General features: G+C 42.9%; 1 protein-coding gene across 3 annotated transcripts in view; it reads right to left on the reverse strand.

Annotated features, from left to right (window-relative positions):
- LOC134336598 (ras-related protein Rab-37-like) overlaps positions 1–20210 on the reverse strand; it is a 306886-nt gene that overhangs the window by 83858 nt on the left and 202818 nt on the right. The window contains exon 1 of one of the 3 annotated variants that reach the window (XM_063030922.1): positions 14958–15263. The exons of 1 other annotated variant lie outside the window; for it this stretch is intronic. In XM_063030922.1, the coding sequence (XP_062886992.1) occupies positions 14958–15077 (120 nt within the window). In that variant the 5' untranslated portion in view covers positions 15078–15263. Of the gene's footprint in view, positions 1–14957; positions 15264–20210 lie in introns of those variants that run through there. One more of the 3 variants, XM_063030921.1, reaches the window with a different exon arrangement.

The following is a 20210-nucleotide window of genomic DNA, read 5'->3' on the forward strand; positions in this document are numbered from 1 at the left end:
CAGTACGTGCAAACTCCACACAGGGAGTACAGTACGTGCAAACTCCACACAGATTGATCCTGGGTCACTGGAGCTGTGAGAGAGCAGACCCCACATCTCGAAAATATTGCTTTGATTGGAAAGCTTTTGCAGGTGTTTGAAATGCAAGATTTGAAAAGCAATTTTGATCCTCCTATTTCATATACAATATTTACTCAGGAACAGGATTATTTGAGGATGACTCACACACAAAAATATCTTCTGCACTGGGGCTGTAGACTTCACTGCCTTCGATTGTCTCACAGGCAGGGCCAACAAACACGTGAACCTTTCCAAAAAAAAATTTTCAAGGTAGTTCAGCAAGGTTTTTCAAAAATGAGTGGATGCAAGTATAGGCAGATTATGTAGCTTCCTCCATCCCCACCATCTACAGAGATATGAGTAACCTCCTCTGGCCTAGAGGGTAAACTCTGTGACCTCTGAATGTACCCTTTAATTCACCCCCCACTTACATTGCTTCACTCATGGACCTTCAGAATCATGGCTCCAAGCCCTGGGACCCCTCTGCTAACCATTCCTTTAAACTGTGCCTTTAAACTGATTAATGCAAAGTCTTAGACACATTGATGTGATGCCTTACTATTTTAAAGATTTTTGTTTAATATACGATGTCAGTTAATATATTGTAAGCCAGGATTCCTGTGGAAGTTGTAGTTAACATACCAGGATATAAAGGAGGAGATTATGTAGACAGAAGGAGAGGACCAGAAGACAAGCGGGAACTGGATTAGTTCAGAGTCATAGAGTGGAGGTTTGCGAGGGAGTGGAAGGGTAAGAGATCATAACGTGAACGAATGTGGTCCACAGGTAAAGTTAGAGGGGAGACTGACTGGAAGACAGTTGTCATGAGGCTGTTGTTTGGAGCTGTGCTGTGGAAGTGTTGAGAGGGGGCAGGTAAGGATCGGAGTTTAGGGTTTTGTATCACCCTTCTGTCATCACAAAGGTGAAAGAAACCAGTGATGCATAAGAGAGAAAAATCATCATCCCACGTGTAGGAGCACTGGCATTGAAGGGAGCTACAGATGTTCCCTTCTGTTTGCCATTAATACACTCGAGAAAGTTTTGGCTCATGTACGTTCATTTGTTGGATAGGAAACTGAGGGCGGGAAGGTGCTTTGTGAGTGGCTAGATAGGGATGGTGTGCCCATTGAAACAACCTCACCAAGGACAAGCAATGTTACACACATGGATTTCCCAAGGAAAGCAGTGAAACTGCATCTACTATTTGCCTCATCTTTATTCAAGCGGTCTACATGGAGGGAAGGGTTCCTTGAACTCTCTGGAATGATTGGGCAATCGTGGTTGCCAAGACTGCCCCAATGGTGCTTCAACCCTGCGGCCCTCAGAGCAAACACCTGGTCCACCACAAACATCTTATTAATGAACATTTTCTCAGTCATGTTCTAGAACACATACATTATCTCTGGAGACACAGCTAAAGTGCCATATGTGACCTATAACACGAAGAAGATATCCATTGTTGCTTCAACAATGACAACTATGGGGAAACTAGTTTAATGCCATCTCTAACCTAGCTTCACTACAGTGGATGGCCATATCCCCTGCCTTTTCAACTTGTCAGTAATCATGGTGGTATCCACCTTTAACTCCTGACTTTATGGACAAGGCTTGAAGACCCACAGACATTTTTCAAGCATTCTATGTTTAAGATCACAACAAGTGGGGAAAAGCACTGATCTTGCATTCTGATAGCACTTTTCATTGTCTTACAACAACTTTAACTGCTCTACAACCAATTCTGTACCCACATGCATATGTTAGAACAGATACAGTACTGCAGTCAGCCTAATCCCACAAAGAACAGTGTGAAATTGCTTCTTTACCATTTGTGGAGGGATCAATATGATGGAATCTTGGGGGAGCTCCCTTACTCTTCCTCAAAATACTGCCACAGATATTTTCCATTCACTAGAGCAGCTAGAGAGGACTTCAGTATAATATCTCAACTGAGGGGTGACACCTTTAATACTGAGTTCTGCACGAAGGTTTCAGCTTGCAGTAAGGCCTCAAGCCCTCAGGTTAGCTCTTATGAACCAAGATTATTTGGGAAATGGTACTTCTGATCCACAGCGAACACTCTTCGTGTCCTCTTCCTGTGCTTGCCTGAGAATATGCAAACTCTACAGAGATAGCACCAGGAGTCAGGATTGAACCCGGGATGCAGGAGCTGAGAGGCAGAGGTCTTTCAGCTATACAACTGAGACACCAAGAATATGATCCCTGATCTTTGGACATGGACGCCTAGATGGTTGTGTAAGGCATGATGGATCCTTGGCAAGTGGCTGGTGAGCTTGAGGGCATACTGAGGTGCTGATGAGAGAATGAGGATGACTAAGGGTTGAGATGATGTTTTCCTAGTCCTCCTTCTCTTGATGTGCTGTGGCCATATTTATCACTTCCATATAACTGTCCTTGCTCATTTGGGGGGGGGGAGGGGTTCCATGACCAACCAGTGATAAACTTAAAAGTGTAAAAAGATGTTTAAGGAAAGATGTCACAGTGGTTAACTACTGGTTCAGTATCTCAGAGACCTGAACTAACAACGTAAAGATCTGAATTCAAAACCCATCGTGGCAACTGTGGAATTTAAATCCGGTTAGTTAAATGGTTTAGAATTAAATGAGGATATTTACTTTTGATGATTAGAATGAACACAAACTACTGAAGTTTCATAACCATCAGTTCAGTAATGTTAAGCAACACACATAAAAGTTGCTGGTGAACGCAGCAGGCCAGGCAGCATCTCTAGGAAGAGGTACAGTCGATGTTTCAGGCCGAGACCCTTCATCAGGACTAACTGAAGGAACAGCTAGTAAGAGATTTGAAAGTGGGAGGGGAAGGGGGAGATCCAAAATGATAGGAGAAGACAGGAGGGGGAGGGATGGAGCCAAGAGCTGGACAGGTGATTGGCAAGAGGGATATGAGAGGATCATGGGACAGGAGGCCCAGGGAGGCCCATTTTGGATCTCCCCCTCCCCCTCCCACTTTCAAATCTCTTACTAGCTCTTCCTTCAGTTAGTCCTGACGAAGGGTCTCGGCCCGAAACGTCGACTGTACCTCTTCCTAGAGATGCTACCTGGCCTGCTGCGTTCACCAGCAACTTTGATGTGTGTTGCTTGAATTTCCAGCATCTGCAGAATTCCTCGTGTTTAAATTCAGTAATGTCTACTGATTCAAGAAACTTCTCTAAAATTGTTAATGGCCAAATGGTGGAGAATGGGTGGGAAACAGGTGGAAAAGTGGCTGGATATGGAAAGAAGGTAGGGTCGAGAAAAGAGAGTGGTGTAGGAATGGGGTAGGAGATGCTTGGAGAGGGTGAGAGTAATGGGCAAAGAGGTGGAGACTGTTAGGATGGGAAGAAATGAAATGCCCTACAGTGAGAGAGTGTAGATTTGGGAACAGAGTGGAAGGAAGGTGAGAGGTGGGCAGATCGGAGGAGAGTGTGGATAGAGTTGTGGTTCCAAGGAGGAGAGCAAGATCAGGTGGACCGAAGATGGTGGGGAAAGGAGTTGTTGCAGGAGACACTGAGAACTGGCTGACCATCTGCAATATTTTATTGTTTTCCACAGAGAGCAGGAAACTTCTGCTAGTACATTTTGCAACATAGTATCACCCCTTTTTGTACCAAGCACTGCTCTCAGAAGTTAAGCTGTGAAGCCGGGCTCTGACAGAGAAGGAACTGAAGGCAGCTTTGCAGCTGAAAACCAGTTAACAATAGATAGTGATGCACGTGTAAGAAACGCCAATTCTGTTGGTAACTGGGTGACAGTGATCAGATACTGAAGCAAACAGCTGAGCTGACTAATTAGCTCACTGCCAGGAAATAGAAATGATAAAGAGGTATCTTATTCCATTATCATCTCACTACCATATTACATCCGGTGTCAGATGGCAGAAGTTAACTTTGCAGAACACCAACTTCTGTTCCACGCGTGAGGGTCTGACCTGTTGCCCCACACCTTTGGAGAAAGGTGAATGAGACTTTTAAAAAATTCCCTACTGGGTGTTCTTCAGTACTGAACACCCAGCACGTGCCAGGTACAAAGGAAAAGAATTAAACTTCTGGTTGAAGGAATCCAATGCGCCCACCCCTGTATAGAGCTCCCATGGAAAAGCTGATGTGCTGCACCATGTCATTCCCTCCAGCCAGTGTTGATTCACTGAGTAAAGGTGGTTTGGCTCATGCAACACATTCTGCACACTTATCAATCAGCAGGCTGAATGAGTTGGTTGTTGTCCTGGAATTTTAAAACAGGGAGTGAAAGGGCAGGCTGACTTTGATTTACACGACATATGCCAGTGGTATTAAACCTGATTCTGGTTCATCGTTCAGTTCATGACATTCCAAATCAAATAAAGCTCAGGGGCTACTTGTAAACTGTAAAGCCAATTTACACACAGCATGATTCCACAAAATGCGATAGGATAACGGCCAGATACTCTGTTTTAGTCGTTATTTGTGGGATAACTCTTGACCCAGAGAACTCTATGGAGGCCTGAACTTGTGCAAGTACAAGACTGAAAGTGCAATGAATAAGAGTTGTGTTTAAGTGGAACTGCTAATATTCCATTATTATTAATGCTGAGAAATGAGAATGTGGGAATCAATATAGACTTACATTTTCCTGAGTGACCATGTCAGGTACTGATAGTGAAACCCTAGCTTGTAAGTGAAAGATTTAAAAGGGACCTGAACGGGCATCTTCTTCATGCAGAATGTGTTAAGTACATGGAATGAACTGCCAGAGAAAGCTGCTAAGGCAAGCACGAAAACAGTATTTAAACAACTTGTGGGTAAGTATATTGATAGGAAAGGTTTAGAGCAGGGGTTCCCAACCTTTTTATACCATGGACCAATATCATTAAGCAAATGGTCCATGGACCCTAACTGGGATCCCTGGTTTAGAGGCATTTACATTAAACAAGGCAAGTGGGACTAGTTTAGGCAGGCACCAAAGTCAGCATGAACAAATCAGCCCTGTTTTTGTGCTGCATTGCTCTATGACTCTGAAATTCACAACTGAGATGCTCATGGGAATATTGATGGGTAATGAGCACTGAGAATGCGAGTTTTACATTTTAAACAGATCTAGATTCAACTTCTCCCTTGTGGTTTTTTAGACACAGAAGATGAATTTCTTGGTAAAATCTATTCTAATGTAAATTATTCCTAACTGGTATCCAACTACTAACGTGAAGAAATGTTTGTCCATCAGTATTATTTAAGCAAATATTGTCAGCAGTGAAATCTGGGGAAGAGTAAAGCTTTCCTTAGCTCCATTCTTAGCAGATCCATTCCATCCTTCTCACAAGTAAACATCACATACTGAGAACTTGACCGAAAGATGGTCCTCTGATCACAGATCAATACCATGACCGAGACTGCCATTTCCTCCTCAAGTTACCTTTCTCGAATCTGCCTCAGCAAATCCAATACAGTAATCCTCGTCCATTAATCCAAGATACTGGAGGACTTGAGCAAAACAACAAAAAAATGGAAGAACTCAGCAAGTCAGGCAGCATCTATCACCTCCCACATTCTTCCCCACTTCTCTCTCACCTGGTCCTCCCTGTCACCTACCAACTTCCCCCCACCTTCCTTTCTTCCTTCCCCCCACCTCCTTATTCTCATTTTTGTCCCCTTCCTTTCCAATCCTGATGAACGGCCTTGGCCCGAAACGTTGACCGTTCCAATGCAATTTGGTTAGCTACCTGACAACATAAGTCTCAAGCTCAGTTAAAAACTCCACTCCTCACTTTCTCATTCTCCATAGCACATTCACTCAACACACCCATACTTGCAAACCAATTCCAGCTGCTCGATTTTCAAATGCTCCCATTTGTTTTTAATTCTTCCAGCTTCTCATATTCTTGTTACCTCCAGCTACTGTGATTTCTCCTTTCCTCTGAACCTGGCCTTTGCAGTGGAATTTATGGGTTTAGGGTATATATACAATACTGTACAAAAGTCTTAGGCACCCTAGATTTTTTAATCTGGTTTCAGATGGTTTGGCCTCCAGAGTCCTGATCTCAATATCATCGAGGCTGTCTGGGATTACCTGGAGACACAGAAAGAAGCAAGTGAGACAGCCAAAGTTTCAAAGAACTGTGGCAAGTTCTCCAAGAACGACCTACCCGCTGATCTTCTTATAAAACTGCATGACAGTGTACCTAAGAGAATTGACGTAATTTTAAAGGCAAAGGGGAGTCACACCAAATATTGATTTGATTTAGTTTTTTTCTACTTGCTCCTCTTTATAGTAATTTTTTTGATATTTAGAAACTTTTCATTTCGTTATTTTTGAAAGCATCTTTGCTTTACAGAATTTTGTTTTGCTTGTGCCAAATACTTTTGCACAGTACTGTACATTCAGAATCAGGTTTACTATCCCTGGCTTACATTGTGAATTTTATTGTTTTGTGGCACCAGTACAGTGGCAAGGCATAAAAATTACTATAATTTACAATACAAAAAATAAATTGTGCAGAAGAGGTAGTGTTCATGGACCTTTCATATATCCGATTCCGGAGGGCGGGGTGTGGGTCTTCAAGCTTCTGAACTCTTCCTTGATGGTCATAATGAGAAGTCACACAGTTCTCTTCTCATAGTGCACACGGATATCCTGAAATAGCCTCAGATATTTCTCAGTTGTGGCAAATGGAGGTGACTTTGATGACCTTCAGATAGAATCAGTGTAATCAGTGAACCTTTATGATCTAAACTTGTTTACTCATTGCTGGACAGGTTGCCACGTTGATGCATGGTAGTTCAGAGCGCACAGACTTAACAAATGCATAACTCAGAACTGCCTGCAAGCTGGTGCTGACCAAGTAAGTGCTCACAGGACTGCTTTGAGTCAGAGGATTGGACAATATTCAGGGATTCATCTTTGACTCTGAATGAATACATCACAGTTTATAAAAACCTGTGTGGATATGTATGTGCCTTCAAGAGCATAACAGACATAGCCAAGCTAAAAGCTCACTGGGAGATTTGTAGTCTGCTGAGGGCTAGATCTGTGGCATTCGAGACCAATGATCCAGAACTACACAAGAAGTTCCGGTACAATCTATGGAAGGCTAGTTTAAGGGCCAAAAAACAATTCTGATTGAGGCTAGAGATGGAATTAGATGTATGAGGGGTGATTGATAAGTTTGTGGCCTAAGGCAGAAGGAGTCAATTTTAGAAAACCTAGCACAGTTATTTTTCCTACATTTACACTTAGTCCAGTGGTCATGGAGCATACGGATCCCTTCTTTGTAGAAGTGGTCCACAGCAGGGGTGATTGATAAGTTCATGGCCTAAGGTAGAAGGAGATGAGTTATTAACTTCAAACTTGCTGCATTATCACTCAAAGAGTTGAACTGCATGTGCATGTAACAAGAGTGTCTTGGACCTTCAGGTGGTCCACAGCAGGGGTGATTGATAAGTTTGTGGCCCAAGGTAGAAGGAGATGAGTTATACAGCTCTCGTTACATGCATGTGTAGTTCAACTCTGACTGAATGCAGTAAGTTTGAAGTTAACTCATCTCCTTCCATCTTAGGTCACAAACTTATCAATCACCCCTGCTGTGGACCACTTTCTGGAGGTCCAAGACGCTGACTTCTACAAAGACTCCATGACCACTGGACTAAGTGTGTAAATGTAGGGAAAATAAATGTTCTAGGTTTTCTAAAATTGACTCCTTCTACCTTAGGCCACGAACTTATCAATCACCCCTCATATGTCAGTTCTGGCAGGAATTGGAGGCCATCACTTCCTATAAAGTGAAAACTGGCATCATTAACGGCTACGATGCTTCACTCCTTTTATGCACACTTTAAAAGGGAGAATAAAACTACACCTGTGTGAATTGCTGCAGCAGCTGGTGACTCTGTCTCACAGGCTGACATCAGAACATCTTTCAAGAGGTAAACCCTTGCAAGGCTTCAGCCCCTGGTGATGTACCTGGTAGGGTTCTGAAAATCTGTGGCAACCAACTGGTGGAAATATTCAAGGACATCTTCTATCTCTCATTGCTGCAGTCAGAGGTTTCCACCTGCTTCAAAAGGGCGCTAATCATACCAGTACCCAAGAAGAGCAGGGTGACTATTGCCCAGTGGCACTAACATCTACTGTGATAAAGTGCTTCCAGAGGTTGGTCATGGCTAGACTCAACTCCTGCCTAAGCAAGGCCCTGGACCCACTGCAGTTTGCCTATCACAATAGGTCTACAGCAGATACAACCTCACTGGCTCTCCACTCAGCCTTGGATGAACCGGAACATAGCAATACTTATGTCAGACTGATGTTTATTGACTACAGCTCAGCGTTCAACACAATCATACCCTCAGTTCTAACCAAACAGCTCCAAAACTGGGCCTCTTTACTTCCCTCTGCAAGTGGATCCTTGACTTATTCACTGGGAGACCACAGTTTGTACAGATCAGAAATAACACCTCCTTATCACTGACAATCAAGACTGGCACACCTGGAGAAGAGCCCACTGCTCTTCTCCCTCTACACCCACAATTGTATGGCTAGGCACAGCTCAAGCAGTGCCTATAAATTTTCCAACTATTATTGGCAGCATTTCAGATAGTGATGAGGAGGAATACAGGAGCAAGTTGAGAGGTGTTGTAGCGATAACTTTGCACTCAATGTCAGCAAGACCAAGTAGTTGATTTTGAACTTTAGGAAGGAAAGCCAAGGACCCAGTCCTTATCAAGGGTCAGAAATGGAAAGGGTGAGGAGTTTCAAGTTCTGGGTGTCAACATCTCTGAGGATCTATCCTGTGTCCAACAGACTGATGCAATTAGGAAGAAGGCACGATAGCAGCTATATTGCAGATTTTCTCAGATGTACCATGGAGGGCATTCCAATTGGTTGCATCACTGTCTGGTACGGAAAAGCCACTGCACAGGATCAGAGAAAGCTGCGGAAAGTTTTAAACTCAGTCAGCTCCACATGAGCACCATCTTCCCCAGCATCTAGGGCACCTTCAAAGGTGATGCCTCAAAAAGGCATCATTAAAGACCCCCGCCAGCCAGAACTTGCCCTCTTCTTATTGCAACCATCAGAGAGGAGGTACAAGTGCCTGAAGACTCACTTTGTGTTTCAGGAACAGCTTTTTCACCTCCGCCATCAGATCTCTGAATGGACAATGAACCCATGAAAATTACTTTGGTAATTTTTTACTCTCTCTTTTTGCACTACTTTTTAAACTTATTTTTATATATATTTATTGTAATTTATAGTTTATAAATTATGTATTGCAATGTACTGCTGCTACAAAACAACAAATTTCCTGACATATGCCTGTGATATTGAACCTGATTCTGATTCAGTTCAACTGCCCTGTTTTAAAAACTTGTTGACCTCTTCAGACGGAAGTTTAATAACAACAGCTCAAATCTCACTCTAGATAAGGTGTAAGATACGAACACCTGAAATAGATGCCTGTGGAGAGTTTTATGGGAAAATGCAGAGCAAGCCATCTTCTGAGCCTAATCCAGCTTGGGTGCATTTGAAGTGAAGACTGGGTCTAAACTGGTGTGGCTGTTCTCTAGCCTGCTCCTGGAGTCACAGAGAATCTGCCTCTTTGGCCCAACTTGCCCATGCCGAACCATCTGCCCATCTACACTAATCCCATTTCTACGGGTACGGATTGTATCCTTCGACGACTTACCTAGGGTTTTGAAAATTGGAACTCATGATGAATGTAAGACAATCCTGATGAAGATCTTAACTCAGGTTCTCAAACTGTGTCACTGGTATTCAACTGGACTTGTATGATGATATGTTTTACTGGTGGGAATGGGTAAGGCTTTGATCTAAAGGGTCTTTGATGCTTCCATTGCTTCAGTACTTCTACATTATATTGCACACCTCAAGAAAGGCATCCCACAATCTTCTCTCCCCAACTACCACTTCACATAGCAACCCATAAAATAGCCCATCCACACCATACCAGGGAAATGCCATCCACTGCAGTCCACCCACTGCCTTATTCTGTATACAATTACACACCTTGTTCTATCCAAATACTCTAATTTTTCACCTAACTCAATACAAATACACACTGCCCTCCACCCAAACAACTTAATTATACTGCAGTCCGTTTGATTACCCCACTTCACATAGAAAATACTTTTTGGTACTTCCCTATATTAATGGATGTTTGCAGTCAGATTGTAACCAACTCACGTGTCCTTGGGAGCACGGAAGGAAACCCACATAACCACGAGGATAAAGTACAACCATATAGACAGCATCTATGGTTGGGATCAAACACACAGGGAGGCAAGAATAAGCCTATTGATCCCTTGAATCTGCCTTGCCATTGATGGGCCGAAGAGCCTGATTCTACACCTTATGACTCTGTGACTCCAGGAGCAGGCTAGAGAACAGCCACACCAGTTTAGACCCAGTCTTCACTTAAAATGCACCCAAGCTGGATTAGGCTCAGAAGATGGCTTGCTCTGCATTTTCCCATAAAATTCTCCACAGGCATCTATTTCAGGTGTTCGTATCTTACACCTTATCTAGAGTGAGATTTGAGTTGTTGATATTAAACTTCCGTCTGAAGAGGTCAACAAGTTTTTAAAACAGGGCAGTTGAACTGAATCAGAATCAGGTTTAATATCACAGGCATATGTCAGGAAATTTGTTGTTTTGTAGCAGCAGTACATTGCAATACATAATTTATAAACTATAAATTACAAAGAATATATATAAAAATAAGTTTAAAAAGTAGTGCAAAAAGAGAGAGTAATGCCTTGCCATTCAATCTGTTTGCAACCTCAAAGAAATTTCACTTGTTATCTGTATTAAATGGATGACTCCCTATTGTTTAAATATGAACTTTAGTTCTGAACACTCCCAAGTGGAAACATTCCTCATTTCACTCAAATCCCCTCTCATTCTTCTAAAGTTCAGAGACAGTCCCAGCCTTTCCAAACTTTTCTCAGTGGAGATCTTGCCTATTCCATCCATCAGTCCAGTGAACGTTCTCTGAACTGCTTCCACTACTCGTAGTCATCATTAAGTACAACCCAATGCACAGATCTCCAGATGAGGTCTCATTGATGTTGAAGCATAAGCTCCCTAGTCTTGTAATCATTCCCAAGCAATAAGTGATAACATTCTGTTAACTTTCTGAATTACTTGTCATACCTGTATACTAGCCTTTTGTGAATCATGCAACAGTATACTCAGATCCCTCCGAATATTAAACTATTTAGATAACATTTTTTTGAAAAAAATGTTTCCTGTCAAATAGACAATTTCCCATTTTCCTACAGCAAGTCAGTTTGCCCGTACCTTGCCCACTCAACCTACCTATAGCCATTCCTAGCCTCCCCACGCCTTCTTCATAACTTACTTCCTTGTAACATTCATCAAATTTAGCAAGCACACCTTTGGTACTTTCCTTCAGGTCATTTATATAAATTGTAAAAATGTTGAAACCCAGCAATGATCCCTATGGTGTACCACAAATTGGACAGCCTGTGAGCCCGAGAAAAAGTTATTGCCTATATCTGTTCTCTGTTAGATAACCAGTCTTGTGTCTCATGGGTCCTGACGAAGGGTCTCGGCCTGAAACGTCGACTGCACCTCTTCCTAGAGATGCTGCCTGGCCTGCTGCGTTCACCAGCAACTTTTATGTGTGTTGCTTGAATTTCCAGCATCTGCAGAATTCCTCTTGTTTGTGTCCCATGCCACTATGTTACCTTCCATGTCAAAAGCTTTTACTTTTTACAATAACCTTTGTTGTGGCACCTTACCAAGTGTCTTCTGGTAATTTAAATGTAATGTACCCACTGTTTCTACTTTAACCACAGCACATTACTTCAGAAGATGCCTACTAGTTGGCCAAATGCGATTTCTCTTTCACAAAACCATGTCAATTTTGCCCAATTACATTGGAATTTTTTCTGTGTTCTGTTATATACTCTAATTATAATCCTGACATTTTCCTTGTGATAGATGTTATGCAAATTGGCCTGTAGTTTCCTGTTTTCTGTCTCCTTCCCTTTTTGAAATTTTGCTTTTTTCTAATCTGATAGAACATCTCTCCAATTGAGGGAAAGTTAAAACTGACACATCACTTTTCTTACTAGCCTCTTCTATTAAGATCTTGGTTTAAATCCAAGGATTCGGGACTTAGCCTGCACTCCAACTATTTGTTCAGTTCCACTGTACTTGGCCTAGTGACTGGAATTTTCCCTATTTCCTCATTCCTTCCAATTCCTTATTTATGGCAATTCCGAGAATATCACACATAACCTCCAAAGTGACAAATGCAAAATACCTGTTTAATTCACCTGTAATCTCCCCATCTTCCAATAGCAATCTCCCAAACACAGATTTTACAGGATCAATTCCTACTTAATAAATTATTTTCTTTTCAATTATCTTTAGAAATTCAGATTTTTTCTCATTTCCTTTTTAGTAATCCCTTGATAAATTTTTGCCATTTATTTTCATATTCAGTCCTCAGACTTGCTACTTGTCCATGCACAATCATATTCTTTTATTTCCCCTTTTAAGTTTTATATAGCTTTTAACATTTTTGCTTAACCATGAATGCTTGTTCTCCCCCGAAACTTTTTTCTTGTCAGAATGTATCTATTATGCATATTTTGAAAAATTCCCTAAAATGTCTGTCACTGCATCATGACTGACTGATCCTTTAACTTTGTCTCTAGTTTCCCACCTTTCCCTTATTTGGAGCTATTCTTCGCTCCCTCAGACTGAATATTTTGAATGACCTCAAGTTTATGAAGGATAGGATCAGAGCTGATCTGGAATGCATCACAATTGGCACTTGGAATTAAGAAGGCTTGGGTGATATTTGGGGATTGGGAGCTGATCACATGAAGTAGGAGAGGAAAAGGCCTTTGTGTCCCCCCAGCTTTTCCCACTGCCCAATGCCAACGTGGCCCCAGTTCTACATCCCCACTGGTAATCCTTCACCCTCTTGGTTGTCAAGAATCCATGTACTTCTGCCTTAATGTTCAAAATCTGGCTTTGAGATCCCAAGGAGAAGTCCATCAGAAATCTCTAGGAGAAACACAGAAGAGCAAATCCTTATTTTTAAACAGTGAACACTCATTCTGGATCCTTCCACAAGAAGAAACATGTTCCTCACATCCACTGTCAAGACACTGCAAGATCTTACACATTTCAGTCAAATCTACTCTGACTCTTCCATACTGCAGTGGATAGAAGCCTCGTCTGTCTAGCATTTCCTTGCTGAAATCAGATGAAACGAGGCCTCACCAATGTCCAATATAAATGATACATAACTGTCCTCCTACTGTGTTGATGATTTTGAGTTTCTTGAGTGTTTGTACAGTTTCACCTAGTAAGGCAAGTGGAAAGTATTCCAGCTGATTCCTGGCTTGTAGGCACAAGAAAGACTCTGCAAAGTCAGAAGGTGTATCACTTGCTTCTGACATGCTCATGTGACAGAATACTTAACTGGCTGCAGCACTACACACAGAATGCTGGAAGAACTCAGCATCAGTCCTGATGAAGGGTCTCAGTCTAAAACATCCACTGTTCACTTCCCTCCATTGATGCTGAGTTCCTCCAGCATTTTGCATGTGTTGCTCAAGATGTGCCTGCCGCTGCCTGTACATTCTCCCCGTGACCGCGTGGGTTTCCTCCGGGTGCTCTGCTTTCTTCCCACAGTCCAAAGACGTACCGGTTGGTAGGTCAATTGGTCATTGTAAATTATCCCGTGATTAGGCTGAGATTAAATTGGGGGATTGGTGGGCCTCGTGGCTCGAAGGGCTGGAAGGGTCTATTCCGCACTGTATCTCAATAAATAAACAATAAATAAAGACCTCCAGCAGCCACAGAATCTCTATTTATCTGGCTGGTCCAATGGTAAGTTTTTGGCCAATGGTAGCCCTAAGGACCTTGGAGATGGGAGATTACTCATCCAATCTGGTGAATTCAACATCAAAAAGAAGAAATAAGATGCACTGGGATGGTCACAAGAAAGTTTAAAAAAATTACAGCAGATATGGCTAGTAACTGCAGTGCATTTTGTAGACTCTGCCCACTGCAGTCACTGTGCATCAGTATTCGAGGGAATCAATGTTTAGGATGATAAAGGGGGGCTGCTTTGGCCTGAATGCTTTTGAGGAAAATATATAGACACAGCCCTGACTTGTGTCTTGTAGAAGGTGGATTGCCGGTAAGTAAATCACTCATTGCTGGATACCCAGCCTTGTACATGCTCTGCAAGGCACAGTATTTATATGGGGGGGGGGGGGTAGAAGAGTGATGACCCTCGGGATGTTGCTGTTGGAGTACTTGGGAATGATAATATCACATCATGGCAATGGGGGGGGGGGAGGACTTGTTGATCTGATACAAATTAGGTAAGGATGGTAGATTTGCTTCTCTGGAGGAATTGGTGAATCAGCTTTTTTAAAAAATGACAATATTGCAGCTCTGCCTGTACTAACACTGGTTTCCTTTTCCCTCCGTCCACCACAGAAAGGAGCTAGGAGGAACTGGTCAAACTGCCTGAGGCAACTCAAGTCGAATGGGCCGAGTGGCCTATCTCTAGATTGCAGGATTCGAAGATGGAAAACAAACCTTGTTAAGGTGCTCAACAGTTCTCTGTTTATACCAGCTCGATGACTAGAATTACCAAAGCTTGCGTTCGTCACCAGACCCGGAGAGACTAGCAGACCGTGGGGAGGGGAGGGGAGGGGGGGCGGAGACTGAGAGACTCCTCACCCCTCCACTCCAATCCCCTTCGGTCCCTGATACACTCAGTATCCGAACAATCCTCTCCTAAACCCTTCGCGGGCACAGAACTGGTTAATCAGCTAATTTGCTGGATTTCTTGCTACTAGTTTAAAAAAACACATATTCGCATCCAGAACTACACACCTTGTATGTCAGGTCGTGGATCTCACTGCTGGACCCCGAGCGGTGCAAGGGAGACTTCGGCGCTCCATTCGACAGGTCGACGCTGCTCTGGCTCGGGTGGGAACTCTTTTTGCGAGGCATGGCAGGTTGAGGGAGAGGAAGTAAAATCGAGAGACGCGACGCGATGCGATGGTAGAACCGCCCCGGGCTTCGGCACTCCCCGGCCCGGGTTAGCGAAAGGGAGCTCCGGACAGAGGGAGCTCCATGTCCAATCCCGGCTCCGGGATCCTAACCCAGGAGGACTGGCTCGGTATGTGCAGTGCCGACCCCCTCTCTCTCTCTCATCTACAGGTGATCATCTCAAGCAAGGGAGGGAGGGGCCGCAACATCAGTCATCAGAGCTCAGGCACTTTACTTTCAATTTAACTCTCACAGGAGCAGCGAGCTCCAGACTGGTCTCCTCCCGCCCGGTCTCGTCCCTCAACAACGGGCTGAATAACTGTCACCCATGTTGCCTCCTCATTGCCAGCCTTCTGCACTCAACTCGCTCGTCCCTCTACCATTCCTCTTAACTCTCTGGTCTGCCCTCCTCCTCCCCTTCCTTCTTTCCCTCCTGACCCTTTCCCCTACCGTCACTCTCAATTTCATCTCCACACTGCTTTCCCTTCAGAGATCCCCTCCCTCTCTCCCTATATCCCCTTCTTCACGCCATTCCTCCCCATGCTCGTCACCTATTGATCTACGATACCTTACTCCTTTTCTCTCTTTCCAATTCATTTCTCCATCTTCTTATCCAGTCCCACCTTTTCTCCATTTCTCCTTTGCCCTTCTCCATCTTTCCCTGTCTAGAACCCTCCCCATCCGGCACTCTCTCCCCTACACCCATTGCCCCTTCACCTTTGCTTCTATACTCTTGTCCCCCTCATCTGATGTCCCTGTATTGATCTTCATTATTAATTCCCCTACCCTTCTCTCCACTGCTGAGCGAGGCCAACCACAAACTCGAGGAACAGCACCTCACACTCCAGCTGGGTAGTTCAGAATCCGGCAGCATTAACGTTGAATTCTACAATTTCAGTTAACCTGCTCCCATTTGTCCCTTTCCTCTCTCCTGCTTATGTATCCAGTTCTTCCAAAAGTCCACCCAGCTCCCATCGCCCACTTTCTTTCTCCTCCTCCACCCCATCATCCACTCTCCCCTCCCCCACGTGGCTTTCCCCCTCCTCACCCGCATCCACCTGCTGCTTTCCAGCTCTTGCTCCCTCCCTTCCACCCATGTCTTTATACTGACTGTTTCTTATTCTTCTTTTAGTTCAGATGAAGGGTCTCCACTCGGAACGTTGACTGTTCATTTCCTTTCCAGATGCATCCCGGTCCACTGAGTCCCTCCAGCACTCTGGGAGTTGTTTCTGATTCCAGCACCTGCAGTCTCCTGTGTGTCCCACTGTTCTTCAAATGCTTGACAACTAGTTTCTGACTCTGGGGAGCACAGCATCCTAACATGATGTACCTCGCTCGCTCCACCATGCACACTGTGCAGCAATTGGGGCTCGTACCTCCAAGATGGGAGCTGGGGGAGGTCAGCAGGCCCTTCAAGCAATCTCACCTGGAACTTTACAGCTGTGCAGACTAACCATGGTGCTGAGCAGCAGCCTGAAAACTGCACCGCACTTCAAATGTCCTTTTTTGTAATACGCATAGTATGAATAAACTATAAATTTTGTATAAACTTTGTTCTTCAAAGCATTTAACTCTTCTGTTTTTCGATATCCTTAGGGTACTAAAAATAATAATTGTTATTTGAGAATACTAAAAATAATGATTATTATTAGCTGAAACATTTATCAAGGTAAGTCAAAATTTATAATTTTAATAAAATAACCACAATCATAAAATTTAAAGAAACAAGTTTACCTTGTTCTAACAATTTTTAAAAATTGTTATTAGATTATGAAAGATTACTTACTAAATCAGAATTTAGAAGTTTTCGTATCAAACAAACACAAACCACAACTCACAATACAAGTAAATGATGTCAGGCTGTCAAAACAACTGACAGGCACAAAGGCAAAAATAAAATGTTTTGACTAGATCGCACTGGTGTTTAGTGGGTCAGCAATTTATTAACAACGAGCTACCGATTTCCATTCTGTGTTTATTTAACTTGAAACATTGCTTGACAAAGTAAATATGTCAAAGCTCGAAAATGTTACAAAGTAAAGGTTGTGGTACATCTATTATTTAGAAAAAATTATGGATTATATTCATTAACACAATTGATTACAGGACATTTCACAATTATATTAACATAGATTTCAAAATTATGTTAACATAATTTCAAAATTATATTACCATTATACAGGGGAAAATTCCAGCTGTGCTGCAACAAAGGCTATCTGCGTGGGAGCATTTCAATTAATGCGTGGCCATGCACCCGCGCAGCGTAGAGGGAGCAATGCACTCAAGTCTGTACCATTTGTTTAATATAATCATGGTTGATCTATGCTGACCGAAGGGGAAGCTGGCCCTTCTGTAAAAGTTCCCCAATATCCCTAATTTCTCAATCTTTCAAATATTTATTCCTCCTCATCTTAAATATATCTAATGATCTGGCCTCCACTACTTTCGGGGAAGAGAATTAAAGAGATTCACTAGCCTTTGATTGAAGGAATTTCTATACAGTTCCATTTTAAATGATGACTCTAATTTTGTAAATTCCCTACTTGTTAAAAACAAAACCTGCCAAGTCTAAAACTGTGGGTTACCTGACTGACCCTGTCCTCGATCAGCATTCCCACCCCCTCACTCTCCCCGGATCAGCTCTGCTGTTCTGCAGGTGTGGGCTTTGGGCCTGATCCAGTGCCTCGTACAGATAACCTAATCTGGCCCAATGTGGTGTGCTGAACCGTGGGAGGATAATCTTAAAGTTTGCTAGTGCAGGTGATATGGTATGATTTTAAAAGGCATCCTCTTTTAGCAATAGCAACATTAAAATGGATGAACTGGCATAGAATCTGGAACAAAAGACAGGGCACTGGAGGAAGTCAGCATGTCAAGTAGCATCTGTGGAGGCAAAAGGTGTTAGATGATATTTCTGGTTGAGGCCGCACCCCACCCCTGCAAAAGGACTGCTTGACTTGTCTTTGTAGAACTTTCCTGTGCCTATGACCTCTCTACATTGTAAGCACTAATATTTAAAATAATTAATTATGTATGAAAGACTTTGGAACTTCTCAGGGATATGCAGAAGTGTTGCCATAATGCAATTTCTTCCTCCTTTAACCCTTCACCCTCCCTGCGTATTCTTGTGAATATAGAGTTTAGGTTGTTGAAGTTACAAGTAAATGGAGGAATTTCTGGACGGTGATCAAGAGTGGAAAACTGGGTTGGTTCCTCTCCTCTCACAATCCTGCTCAGTTTAAATACTTGCCCTCTTTTCCTGTGCACCTGGCTTTGACTTTAACTGATACGCAATAGGAGAGAGCTCTCCTACTTGGGAGTTATTGGGGATTTGTATTTGATGGGGTTCTCCTCAGTAATTTTTATTTGGGGCTCTGGGCATCACTGTCATCTATTGACCATCCCTAATTACCCCAGAGCTAGCTGGCTTGCTTGCTGAGCTGTTTCAGGTTAACTACATAGAAAGTGCCTGGAGTCACATGTAGGCCAGTTTGGATAAGAGGTAAGAGCTTTCCTACTCCAAAGGACGTCAGTGAACTGGATGAGATTTTACAACAAACCAATGGCTTTTGCAGCCATTATTACCGAGACATTGTCATTCAAATCACTAACTGGACTTATGGAGCCGTACAGCACAGAAACAGACCACTTGACCCATCATGTCCAAACCAACCCTTTTGCCCACCTACACTTGCCTGTACCAGGACTGTATCTTTCTATGCTTTGCCTATTTAAATTTCTTTCTAAAAGCCTCTTAACTGTAGTGTTTGTATCTGATTCCACCATCTCCTCTGGCAATATGTTCCAGATATAAATCACTCCCTGTGTAAAAGAATTACACTTGGAAATTTCCTTTGTCTCTTGCCTTAAACTGACGTCCCCTCACGGAAAAAGGATACTGCCTATCTACCCTATCCATGTCTTCATACTTTGGTACACATATATCTGGTCATCCTCAGCCTCCTTTGCTCTGGGGAACTCAAGCTCAGCCCAATCTCTCCCCAGAACGAAATTTCAACCATGCAGGGATTATCATGGGGAATCTCTCCAGCACATACACATCTTGTCTACATGTGGCAACCAGATCTAAACACGGCCTTGGCAGTGTTTTGCAAAGTTGCAACATAATGTCCCTACATTTATATTCTGTGGCCTAATCTATGAAGGTAAGCATGAATAAGCTCTCTTCACCACCTTATCCTGCTCTATTGAAGTTTACAGGGGACTATTGGGTCCCTCTATTCATCAACATTGCTTAGCCTCTGCTGTTTACTTTGTATGTCACATCGCCATTTGACTTCTCAGAACAAATTCAATCTGTCAACCCTCAACCCAATTTTCCAACTGCTTTATTTCCTGTAGTGTGGCCTCAGACAATCATCATTACCATCCAAAACAACACTGATTTTCAGGTCATCTGTAAACTTACTAATCATACCTTCCTCATTCAGGTCCAAGTTTTTCATCTACATCGTCAGTAACAAAGGACCCGGCACCAATTCCTGTAGAACGTGACTAATCACAGACTTCCGATGAATCCTTCCAATGAAAAATTCAGCAACTGCCTGGTGGGAATTTGAACTCATGCCTACAGGATGCCCATGATCCAGGCTTCTGGATTACAGACCAGTTACTCAACCAATGCGCCACTATGGTCGCCAATACCATGAAACATGATCTGGCCTTTACCACATTATACTCAGTGAGACCTGGCTCTGGGCCAATCTGCTACTTTGCTTTCAACAGTATCTTATTTCCTATAACAAAGGAGGTGCTACCTAAATGCAATTTTTTTTTCTTTCTTTCTGGTTCACTTTCAAGATCCCTCACAAAGATATTACTTCTCTGCCTTACCAGCATGGATTTACCTTTACATAAATCCATCTTTTTAAAGAAGGAAGTCAGTGATAAAACCCCATCTCTTCTCATGGGCCTCAGCGTCACCCACCATGGCATTGAGACATGAAGAGGCGCTAGGACTGATCTCTGGTTTCAGATATTAACTTGCAGTAGACGAAGAGATGGAATAAAGAACTTACTCACATTAGTATCAAGCTTTCCATAAATGCAGAACCATCCCAAAGAATTTCACAG

Source organism: Mobula hypostoma, chromosome 22 (assembly GCF_963921235.1).
Source record: "Mobula hypostoma chromosome 22, sMobHyp1.1, whole genome shotgun sequence".
In the NCBI taxonomy this organism is placed as follows: Eukaryota; Metazoa; Chordata; class Chondrichthyes; order Myliobatiformes; family Myliobatidae; genus Mobula; species Mobula hypostoma.